This window comes from Stegastes partitus, unplaced genomic scaffold (genome assembly GCF_000690725.1).
Source record: "Stegastes partitus isolate 25-593 unplaced genomic scaffold, Stegastes_partitus-1.0.2 Scaffold1928, whole genome shotgun sequence".
NCBI classification, from domain to species: Eukaryota; Metazoa; Chordata; class Actinopteri; family Pomacentridae; genus Stegastes; species Stegastes partitus.
The window spans coordinates 21,992-33,493 of NW_007579659.1; the positions used below are offsets into that span (position 1 = coordinate 21,992).

The window sequence follows — 11,502 nt, forward strand, 5'->3', positions numbered from 1 at the left end:
CAAAGATGAACAGAAGCTTACAGACAGCCAGCTCCTCTGCTGTCACCTTCTGTAATGCTGGATGGAACACATGGAGCAGCGTCAGAAGACTGTGCTGCTCATCTCTGATCAAGTTCAGCTCCCTGAACGGAAGCACAACCACCACACTGACGTCCTGGTTTTCTCGGCCCTCTGCCCAGTCCAGACTGAACTTCCGCACTAAGAAAGTTTTTCCCACGCCAGCGACGCCGTTGGTCAGGACCACTCTGATGGCTCTCTGCTGCTCAGGGAAGGTTTTAAAGATGTCCTGGCACTCGATGGGAGTTTCATGGAGGGTCTTCTTGGAAGCTGTCTCCAGCTGCATCACCTCATGTTGGGTATCAGCCTCTTCACTGGCTCCCTCTGTGATGTAGAGCTCAGTGTAGATCCTGTTGAGGAGGGTTCCACCTCCTGTTGCATCACTTCCTTCAGTCACATGTTCACATCTCCTCCTCAGACTCATCTTGTGTTCCTGTAAAACCTCCTGCAGACCAACATCTGATGAAAGACAAGACAAACTGTCAGACTTAATGGAGAATGAGAACCTGGAGAAAAAGCCCTCAAGATCTGTAGTATTGATATTACATGAATGGAATCTGATCTCGTTTGTAATAACCGTGGTTCATTTTTAATTTGTAGACTAATTAATACTAGACCTTATTTTCATACTTGCAAGAAAATACAGACTACCACAACATGCAATTAACTTTATATACTGTTAATGCTGAATCTCTAAGGCTGAACCAAGCCTCCCTACAAAGGAAACACATTTCGGCCACTTGTATCTACATCCTCATTCTTTCGGTCACTACCCAGAGCTCATGACCATCGGTGAGGGTTGGTGAAGGTGGATGTAGATGGACTTGTAAATCCAGAGCCTTGCCTTCTGGCTCAGTTTCCTCTTCACCACTACAATCTGGGACAATGCCCGGATTACTGCTGATGATGGAATAATCAGTCTGTTAAGAACAAGATTCCTAGATAGTGGAACTCCTTCGTATGGGGCAGCAACTCCCCCCAAACCTGGAGGAAGCAATCCATCGGTATCCAGCAGAGAACCAAGGCCTCAGACTTGGAGGTTCTGACTCTCATCTCAGTGACTTCGCACGTAGCTGCAAGTGAGTGCTGAAGGTCATGATCTGAGGAAGCCAACAGAGCCATGTCATCCACAAAAAGCAAAAATGTGTATCTGAGGTTTCCAAACTGGACACCCTCCTCACTTTGGCAGCGCTTTGAGATCTTGTCCATGAAAGTCACAAACTGTATTAGAGACAAGGGGTCCTACACCCACCAGACACTTGTTAGACTTTGTGCTTATAGTACAAACACAGCTCTCACTTTGGCTGTACAAGGACCAGATGGTACAGACCAAAGGCTTCGGTATCCCATAGTCCCACATTTCCCCAACAGGGGGCCGACCTGGTCGTAGGGTTTCTCCAGGTCCACAAAACACGTGGAATAGACGGTCAAACTTCTATGACCCTCTCAACAACTCGAAAGGGTTCAACAATCAGTCAGAGCCTCCCTTCCAGCATCCTGGAGTAAATTTTCCCATGGAGAAGTGTGATATCCCGATAACTGGAACACACTCTCCGGTTCCCCATTTTAAAAATGCGAACCATCACCCGGTCTGCCGCTCAACAGGCACCGTACTGGATGCCCATTAGACACAGAAGAAATGTGTCAGCCAAGACAGTCCAACAATGTCCGGAGCCTTCAGCATCCCGGTGGAGGAAGGTGTTCCTCAAAGAGTCCCTCCTCTGACAATGTCCACAGTCCAGGTCAGCGTTCTCCCCCCTGGCTGTACAGTCTGGTCCAAGCCCTGCCACCCCATCCTGAGGCGTTGAATGGTTTTCCAGAACCTCCCCAAGGCCAACTGAAAGTCCTTTCAGACGGCCTCCTCTACTACTGTTGTCCACACCACGACAGGCACTAGTGACCTTCACCACAACTCCTAACAGCTGCTTGTGCTGTGCGGACGGTAAACATACATAAACTCATCCACAGTTGTTTTTTTCTTTGGCTAATATTTTAACAACCAATAAAAATATTGTGCATCCCTTGAATAAGCAAATGCTTTTAAACATATATTATTTAGAATAGTATGAAATTGTCCCTGTGACAAAAACAAATATCGCTGTTATAAGACGGACAGCCCTGTTTTTAGGAGTCCATCAGCAGACAGATGTTCAGTCTTACTTTGTGCACAGCTGCTCTGACCAGTTCTGGATCTTTCTCCACACTGAGGACAGGAGGAGTGTCCTGATGGAGCAGACTGGTCCCAGTATGAGGTGATGCAGCATCTGCAGAACCAGTGTCCACAGCTGCTAGAGACCGGATCCTTCAGGACGTCCTGACACAAAGCACAGCAGGACGGCTGCTCCTCCTCAGAACCTCCACTTCTCTTCATCACGCTGTCAACACATTGCCACACAGTTAAAAATCATTCACAGACTATTGAAGAAAAAATGTCTAGAAGCTGAAAAAGATGCAGATAGCAGTAAAAGATGTTCTGTTTGGATCCAGCCTGGTGTTCTTTCCGCAGCAGAAGTGGCAGCCTAATCGATAAAGACAGTGATGAGGACATTCACTGCTTTATCCTTCTGGTGGAAAGACTGTGTCTACATAGTTCTGGTGGTGTGTGTTTTGTGTGTGAGGGGGAAACATGGAGACTCCACTCAGAAAGATCCCTCACCGGGACACGAACCGGCGACCTTCTAGCTGTGAGGCGACAGTGCTAACCACAGAGCCACCTTGCACCACTGTGAGTCATTTCTACATAAAACAATTGCATTTTTACAAATAGTGATCAGTAACATAAATTTAGTTTTGCTGTATTTAAATCAGCAAACTGGTTATTTTCAGTTTTCTACCATATCCCACAGTTTCTTGAACAGATGTTTTTTTTTACAGTGTAGTTTGTTCAACAGTCACACACATGGCTGACAGGAACAACGTCACACACTGCGGCCTGTTACAACCTGTTCAGCTGTGTTTACCTCAACAGAAAGTTTGTCGTTCATTTTTCAGTCAATCACAACTTCTCATAAATCAAAGTGATAAATTGACTCAGACGCTCTGGCAGTAAAATAAGAAAGTGTTGTGCTCACACTCACCCTGCCTCAGCCTCCAGCTCCCCTCTCTCTGCTCTGTAGACTGAAAATGGAGTGTCAGCTGACTTTCAGGTCCAGCCCCGGTCTCCACCCTAAAGCCTGAACACTACACCGGTGGCATGGCAGGACTTGGTAGGGTGTGAAGAGGAGGGATGGGAAACAGCCTCTGAATCAAACAAATCAGCTGATCTCTCCCTGCTCGTGACATCAAAGTGTTTGTGCACTTACAGCAAACTAGCAAAAGTCCTGAACATCTGTAAACCCTGAAAACACAAACAGCTCTGCAAACTCCAACAGCTGCTTCCTCCTACAGATGAGATGAACTTCTCCTCGCGTTTCCTCCTGCGGACTTTGTGTGCTTCCTGCGCGACGACCGTTCGTCACCACTGTCCACACGGACTGCGTTGACAGTCCGCCGGGAAAGTGTGCACAGACGCAGATTGGACAGCAGAGAGTCTCAGTCCGACGAGTAGGCTCCAGGCTGTGCGCTCCACACATGCGCAGTCGGTCGTACCTATAGAGCATGCGTACTGTCGCCTGTGTAGCGCAAGAACCATAAATTGACCTCAAAGGTAAAGGAGTTCTTTGGATAATAATAATAATAATAATAAAAGATCAGTGCCAAGTTTCAGTACCTTTTATGTGGATCAAATAGTCGTAACGTGCAAATAACTGATAAAAACAACTGAGTGTGTTTTTACCAAGCAGTAAAAAAGACACTGAATATATCCGTCTAAAAGTGTGTACATCAAAATAAAGTGTTCCCACACAGCCAGGCATTAAAGGACATCTTAAATTATGGAGGTAAAACAATGCAGGTTAATTGCTTTTGTGGACAGGTGTTGTGCCAAAAAATAAAAAATGACTGTCATCCACTAAAACAATTACGTTTCATTCTTTAAACCAGTCGAAGTTGCTTTAAAGAACCAGTCCAGCTCATAAAATGCCCACCAAAATGGTGAAGAACTGGGTGTAAATGTGAACCCTTTATGGAGCAAGTGCCCATGTGCTGTAACTTCCTTGGACCTTCAGTATGTCCACCCTGTGCTGCGCCTCAGGCTGAAGAACCACGTGACCTTTGATTTAGGTTTAATATTAGTGCCGATACCACTACCCCAAGAAAAACGTCACCAAACAAATGTTCCAGGCACGTTACAAACGCGTTGTTACTGTTTGCGTAAGAATCATTACCTCAAACTAAAAAAAGCTTCCAAATAAACGTTTTTTTTGCAGTTTGTTACTTTACTTTTATTTTTTTTATTTATTTATTTTTAACCCATAGATGGATTATTAATCTTGATTTGCAACTTTTTTTTTCTTTTAAAGTCACAAAAGTAAAAAAATATCTTGAAATCTCCTTCAGTAGCACAGTTTAGGGTTGAAATGTTCATTTTCCAAGCATTTCAAGGAGAGCCCTGTTGTGATCATCTGTATAAATGTAAATATCAACATATCTGCACCCTCAATATTCTTGTAAATCATACTGCAGTTTTATGGTTCGTATTTAAATTTAACTTTAACTCTTCACAATTTCTGCGTCTGCTTTGCACTACTACAGCTATTTTAAGTTACTATATTTTTTTAATCTATTTTTATCTTGTACCTTCCTCTATATGTATTGTTGCACCAACCCACCAGAGCGAATTCCTCCTACTGTGTGAACTATACTTGGCAACAAATCTGATTCTGATAAAGGCTTAAGCGGTTATTTTACAGACGCGCCTTGTTCTGTTGAATTACAGATCATATCTAGTAAATAAAGCAGAATAAAGGGCTTTTTAGGAAGTTTGTTAGAACAACAACGTTCACATAAGAATTTCTACAAGTCGTGGTTCGACCGGCAGGGGGCGGTGTCGCGGCGACAACCGGCGAACAGGCGGAGAAGAAGAAGAACCGGCAGCCCGAGGAGCCGCGGTTGTAGTAATTCGTGTAGTTTTTGTAGTAATATTAACGTCACGTGGGGAGATAAGTTAAAGTTAAACAAAGGAGCGAATCAGTTTAAAGAGTTGAAATTGGTTTCCGGAGCTGCTCTCGGTCCGTGTCCCGGCCTCGTCCGAAGGTAACCACCGAGCTAACGTTAGCCGCAGGTCGGCTAACGTCCGGTTGAGCTTCCGCTGCTCTTCCTGAGCTCCGGCCAGAGGCTCGCTGTGTTCACCGCGACGGAAAACCAGTCTGAGCAGAGTTCACACGAACTGCTGATCGACACGCTGCGAATTCTCCGTATACGAGACGACATTTCTGTCACCTGGACAGAAACGCGTCGTTCGTCTGGTACTTCCGGGGTCTACCTGCGCTGACTGGTTTTCATGTGGACAGCGAACTTGTGTCCTGAAAATAAAGTCTGGAGCTAAAAACAGAACCCGAAGCGCAAACAGAACCACTGGTACCGAAACACTTGTAGTGGTGACAGATGCAGACGTACAAACGAATTTAATTCGCTTGGAAAACTGACAATTCTTATTTATTCTTTTAAAATAAATGATTACTTTTTATGGCAGTGAACCTGCGAATTATCTCATTTGGATTTTTTCATTCCCAATCACAATCTTCTTTTTTTTTTTAATAAAAGGAATTTGTTGTTGTCATTTCAGCATCATTGGTTTTCAGATTGAACTTCCTGTTATTGTTTTGGCTCCATAATGACCAATTTTTGTTTGTTTTGTTCCAACAAAGCCGTAGGTTTTTCATGTATTTTTTGTCTGTGCATCGTTTTCCAACAGAAGCCAAGCCAGTGCTCCGTTTGACAGTTTAGGTTCTGTTCCAGCGCATCCACCAGACGTCTGCAGCCTCTTCTCACTTTGTTAGTTTTCAAGTGACAGGAAGTGGATCAGAACAGCAGTGGAGAGCAGCTGCTGCACTGTCAAGGTCAGAATATGTCTCATTGTCCTGCTGCTGTCTATTGACATGCAAGAATAAACACAACAAAGCTACACAAAACGTGGCTGGTATGACTCATTAGCACAAGATGTTGTACGGGGAGGGGTTGGTGTATTTACCATTAGTCCTGGAGTGTTTCTTTGGTTCAGTTGCAAGTCAAACTACATCAAACTGAAACTCAGACATTGAGCTCAGATCTGTGCTTTGTGTTGGCTGATAAACATCACAGACACTTTGACAGCTGAGTGAAGAGCAGCAGCCTCACATATATACTTTTTTTTTTTTTTTAGTCACAGCTGATCTCCAGGAGGAGGAACGGAGCCGAGGAACGCTGTCAGTTGTTTTAACTGAGCCACGATAGAGGACATATGGATTCTACACAAAAGGTAAGAAACGTTTCCCAGTAACATTATTGTTTAAAATATGTTTAGTTTCTTCAGTGTGTTCTGCACACTTTCAGGTTGATAGCTGAACTTTTGGCGTCTATTAAAACGTGTTCATCTCTCTGGAGTGGCGTCCGAAGTGTGCCGACCTTTTACATGCAGCTCTGAAGGAAAGAGACAGACGCTCCAAATCAGAATGAGGGCTTCTTAAAACAACTGTTTCCTAGTGCTGATGTCTGAGTGTCGCATCACATTTAAGGATTTTGCAGGACCTTTTTATTTTCTCTGAACAGAGGTTTTAATATGAAAGCTCGTCGAATGCTGTGCAGATGGTACATTGGCACGCTGTTTTAAAGTCTGGGGATCAAAAAATCCTGGTGCGACGACTGTTTGATCAGCCGCTGCTCTGCTTTGTGTTTAGTGGCAGTTAATGAACGTTGCCATCCAAATAGGCTGAGGCCAAAATGGAGAATATAGAAAATGTCCAAAATCAGTCACTACACATTAAATAGTGTGTTCACCATTTTGTAGTTCTGTCTGAATGATAGGTTACAATTGTTATATATTATATAGTCCCTCCAAGTATCCCACAATGCAAATCCAGGAGTTATGGCACCACAATATTAAAATTAAAAATATTAATTTGTATTGATATGTTTAGTGGAAGCAGAGCGATGTATCGCATCACAAACAAAGAAAAAAAGTTGTTTTATTTCTTAATTTTGGAAAATATGCTTAGAATAATATGAATTTATCACAAAAAAGCCTGTCGGTTCGTTACCATCTCCAGCATCGATCTGATAAGTTTTAACTGAGCAACAGCACCGAGTCTCAAGTAGAGTCTGAATATATTAGTTCTCTCTACGTAGTTCACTTTGTAGTAGTTCTTAGATAGTGAGGAGGGATTTCAGACAGTCCTAGGAAACATTATAAGCGTGTTAGCATGCTAATGTTAGCGTTTGTGTCGATCACAGCCTCACGGAGCCGCCAACATGTCTGCAGATTCTTGATGTTTTAACCTCAGGTTTAATCAGGAGACATGCTGGTTTTATTTACATTTAACTCACCACCTCTGTACCTTTGTCACGACAGCAACACGAAAGCAAGAACGAAGTGCAGGACGACGGCGCTCCCCCAAGAACTCCAAGAGGATTCAGATCGCTCTGTTGTGATCAGTGTGGGAAGACTTTTACTCAGACGGGCAACTTAAACATACATAAACTCATCCACAGTGGAGTTAAAGCCCACAGGTGTGATCAGTGTGGGAAGACTTTTACTCAGCTGAGTAACTTAAAAACACACCAGCTGTTCCACAGTGGAGTCAGAGCCCACCGGTGTGAGCAGTGTGGGAAGACGTTCACTCTGATGGGTCATTTAAGAGCCCATCAGATCATCCACAGTGGAGTCAAAGCCCACAGGTGTGATCAGTGTGGAAAAGCCTTCACTCAGATGAGCACCTTAAAAACACATCAGCTCATCCACAGCGGAGTAAAACCACACAGGTGTGACGAGTGCGGGAAGACGTTTGCTGTCAGGAGTAGCTTGAAAAAGCACCACGTCGTCCACAGCGGAGTTAAAGCGCACAGGTGTGATGAGTGTGGAAAAACCTTCACTGAAAAGAGAAGCTTGATTATCCATCAGCGCAATCACACAGACAGCGAGCCATACCGCTGCGACCTGTGTGAAAAAACATTCAAGCAGCAGTACACCCTGAAGACACACCGACGGCTGCACACCGGCCAGGATGTGTACTGCTGCGTCCAGTGTTGCAAAGTCTTCACAAAGTACTCAGAATTTAAAGCCCATGAAGGTACACACACTGGAGAGAAACCGCATCGCTGTGACCAGTGTGAGAAAACCTACAGCTCCATCTGTGGCCTGATTGTCCACCAGCGGAACCACACTGGGGAGAGACCATACCAATGTGACCAGTGTGAGAAGACTTTTAAAACATCAAACGCCCTAAAACGACACCGACAGATCCACACCGACAGAGAATGTTCAAGTGCCGGCGCAAAGTGAGGTACGTAAAGAACGGTCTCAGTGACAGCGACCGCATGTCGACATATCTTCAGCTGTGGTTCTGGTTTAACACTTGGATGCATTTAAAACACCTGCAGCGTTGCCTTTGCTGTGCGAGCGCTTATTTTCATTGACACTCAGTGAAATGAGGTTTACAAGTCAGAGTGCAGAAGTGTCCTCAGATGTCAGATGAGATGCTCTCCATTTAAGACGTGATGCCTCCATTCTACACAACTGCAGCACACCCTGACGTATTCTGTGTTCGTTTTAGAAGCGGAGCAGCACAGGTGAACCCAGTTCTCAGCCCCGTCAGCTCTCTGCCAATGGTAAACGGCACCGTTGTGAACCCTACAGAGTCCCGCTAGACGCAAACTGAACTCCTGCAAAGAAGGTGGGAGAGGTTTCCCAACTCCGGGTTTATTCAAAGCCCATGAAGTCAACTGTCATAGAATTCATATTTATTGTCTTTGCCTCATCTTCCTGTCCCTGAAATTTCTGATGGAAAAGGACATAGATCAGCGAACAATCAGTGGAAGCTCAGCAGCAGCAGTAATCAGGAGGTGTAGAAGGAGGCACCACAAATCAGAGCTGCAGTGGTCGTCTCACGGACAAAGCGCTACCTTCACTGTCTGTCTGCGAAGAACCAGATGGGCAGCTGCTTCAGACTTGGCACATTAGTTATCAACGGACATCAGCGTTTCTGTAAAGCTCAGACAGTTTACAGGACGTGAATAATGTCGCCCCCTGTGGATGGCATGGAAGAAAAACACCCCATCCCATCGGTCGGTACAAAACTGCAAGAGTGAACTTTGCTACAGAACATATTGGGTTCAGATTCTTTAGTCAGATGGCATCAAGATGAATCAGTTTGATTCAGGTGGAGTCCAGCATCCACATATACAACAAGATTTTTACTTCATATGTTTCCACAACATGCTAGACTTTGACCTTTTTTTTTTTGGGACATATACGCTAAGTAATTTTGTTAACACGCTATACTTTAGCATTAGGTAGTCGTTTTTACAACATACTGCACAAGACCATTATTTTCTTTTACATCCTGCACAGGTTTTTGATGACATAATAAATGCTCAAATGAATCTGTTGTGTATCGTATTTTTCACTCAGTCATCGTGTTTTACTGTCATAAGGTTTCCTAGTGTACATCGTACAGCACTCTGGTTTGAAACTAAACGCTGTAAAACACATGAGATGAAGCTGCAGGCTGGTCGGTATGAATCCTCCTCCAGATGTAAACAGACACACGGCAGCAATAATCCCACCCCGGCCCTTTCTAATCTTGTTTTGAATCATAAAAGATCCCCAAGCTGTTGCACAACACACTTTATTGAATTATGTTGAGTTGTGTCAGACAAATGTTGTGTTGTGCCGCCTGCAAGGCATCATGAAAGTTTTTGCTCAGCGACCCACAAACTCAGCAAATGTAACTTGTTGACATATACTCTACAGTGTGGTGTGCCCTCAAAGCCTCTGGAGAATAGCGCCACCTGATGGCTCACAGGAGGCATAACTACTGAGGTATAGAGCAGCAGAGCGGCACGCAGCCAGAATGAATGAGCCTCTGAGTCTGAGCACAGGGCAAAGAAACCCTGACGTTCTAGATACGACTCTAACAAACAGCTGCAGGAAGAACCTCCGATCTTGACCAGAGAGCTCCTAAAAGTTGATTTGAACGTGGATGTGCCTGTCGAGTTCTGCGAGTCTAACCTTGACATGTTTGGACTTGTGGATCAGCGTTTCGTCAGCAGTCAGAAGGACAGCATCCTGACGCTCCTGTTGAGAAGGTTTTGCTGCCGCAGACGCTGCTACACTGCTGATTGTTTGAGCAGCGTCATGGATTCTTTGAAACACCAGCTGGGTTAGAGGAAAAACATTGCTGGAGTCGTTCGAGGAAAGTCCTGGAGGAGGCGTCTCAGTCCTGGATTTACAAATCTTTGGGGGGATTTACAGAAAGCAGCAGCAGCTCAGACACCAAACAATATCAGTAAACTGGAAGCTTCAGCACACGAGGAACAAGCTGATATTTAAAAACAGAAAACAACCTGACAGGGCTGAACACGTGCAACATCCAGATGACAGGAGCAGCAGTTAGTTACTATTACACATGAAGTGCCGCAGCGCTACAAATCATATATTTAAAGGAACATGTGTTTGGTAGAGGACGCAGGAAAAATCTGATCATCATTTCAGTATTTTTTTCAGCGAAAGAAAATGAAAAAATGATTATTCCCAATAAAACAGTGACTCATACCTCAATCATAATACCTGTCACAATAACACCACCATGATTTCTGTCGCATGTTGTTCAGTCCCACAACTACAAACACTTACTGGAGCTCTAAAATGTCAAATAATGTTCTGAGTAAATATCAACTCTGTAACAAACAATAATGCTCCTGGACCGATGTGGAGAAAAGTGTATACTGAGGGTAATTAGTGAGATTAACATCTAACAAGTGCTTTTGTTTGCCAAGGCTTTAGCTGGAATCACCTGAATGTTGTGCAGGTAGAGGGGCTGAATAATTAGAACTGTGAATAGAAAGCAAACAGAAATATAACCCTGGACAGACAGGAAACTCTGCACATCGGAAAGGTAAAACGTCAACAACAACTGCAGTTCTCCATCATTCCATCATGCTGGACTCCACCTGGTGACTGACGCTGCAGCTGTTCTCAGAGCAGTTCACACTGCAGCACTGACACTCATCTCCACCTGTGATTCCTGTCAGTCACTGCTGCATGAAGCTCTCCACCTCCCAGGAACATGGCCCAGTCAGAGTCTGGACACAGCAGCTGCTGATGACGGTTCAACATCTGGACCTTCAGGACACAGTTCATCCTCTCAGCACAAACACAGTCCTGATCAGCATCATGACTCCCAGCTGCAGAGAGAAGAAGAAAGAACAGAGGAGATGAATGAGTTTGATCAGCAGCTCATCAGGATGAAGAGCAGCAGGACTTGAGTCCTGTTCAGAGCAGCAGCTTCATGTTCACGTGTTGGAGTGAACACACTGAGCTCCAGGCTCACACACCTGCACACACTGTCAGCATCAGGTGTGTTTCTCTGC

At 44.5% G+C, this 11,502-nt stretch overlaps 2 protein-coding genes and 1 long non-coding RNA gene across 5 annotated transcripts in view; 1 reads left to right on the forward strand and 2 right to left on the reverse strand.

The window, feature by feature from the left end:
• LOC103373217 (protein NLRC3-like) overlaps positions 1-3,314 on the reverse strand; it is a gene marked incomplete at its 3' end in the record, with an annotated part of 23,520 nt that extends 20,206 nt beyond the window's left edge. The window contains exons 1-3 of the mRNA XM_008303060.1: positions 3,135-3,314; positions 2,218-2,432; positions 2-516 (exon numbers count right to left, since the gene is read on the reverse strand). Coding sequence (XP_008301282.1) covers positions 2-516; positions 2,218-2,428 — 726 coding nt within the window. The remainder of the gene's footprint in view (position 1; positions 517-2,217; positions 2,433-3,134) is intronic.
• Positions 3,315-5,911: 2,597 nt separating this feature from the next.
• Positions 5,912-9,513, forward strand: LOC103373215 (zinc finger protein 98-like). 3 transcript variants are annotated; one of them, XR_521045.1, is made up of 4 exons: positions 5,912-5,996; positions 6,299-6,394; positions 7,484-8,804; positions 8,921-9,513. XR_521045.1 is itself a non-coding variant. In XM_008303057.1 (4 exons), the coding sequence occupies exons 2-3, from the start codon at positions 6,377-6,379 to the stop codon at positions 8,411-8,413; spliced, it is 948 nt and encodes a 315-aa protein (XP_008301279.1). In that variant the 5' UTR covers positions 5,912-5,996; positions 6,299-6,376; the 3' UTR covers position 8,414; positions 8,685-9,513. The 3 variants fall into 3 exon arrangements, 2 of the variants coding, with proteins under 2 accessions (XP_008301279.1, XP_008301280.1); XM_008303057.1 differs by having other exon boundaries at positions 7,484-8,414; positions 8,685-9,513; XM_008303058.1 differs by having other exon boundaries at positions 5,921-5,996; positions 6,305-6,394; positions 7,484-9,513.
• A 228-nt stretch (positions 9,514-9,741) lies between these two features.
• Positions 9,742-11,498, reverse strand: LOC103373214 (uncharacterized). Its single transcript, XR_521044.1, has 2 exons — positions 11,467-11,498; positions 9,742-11,316 (listed from the first exon to the last, which is right to left on the reverse strand). It is a non-coding gene; the product is annotated as an uncharacterized LOC103373214 (long non-coding RNA).
• Positions 11,499-11,502: the final 4 nt, after the last annotated feature.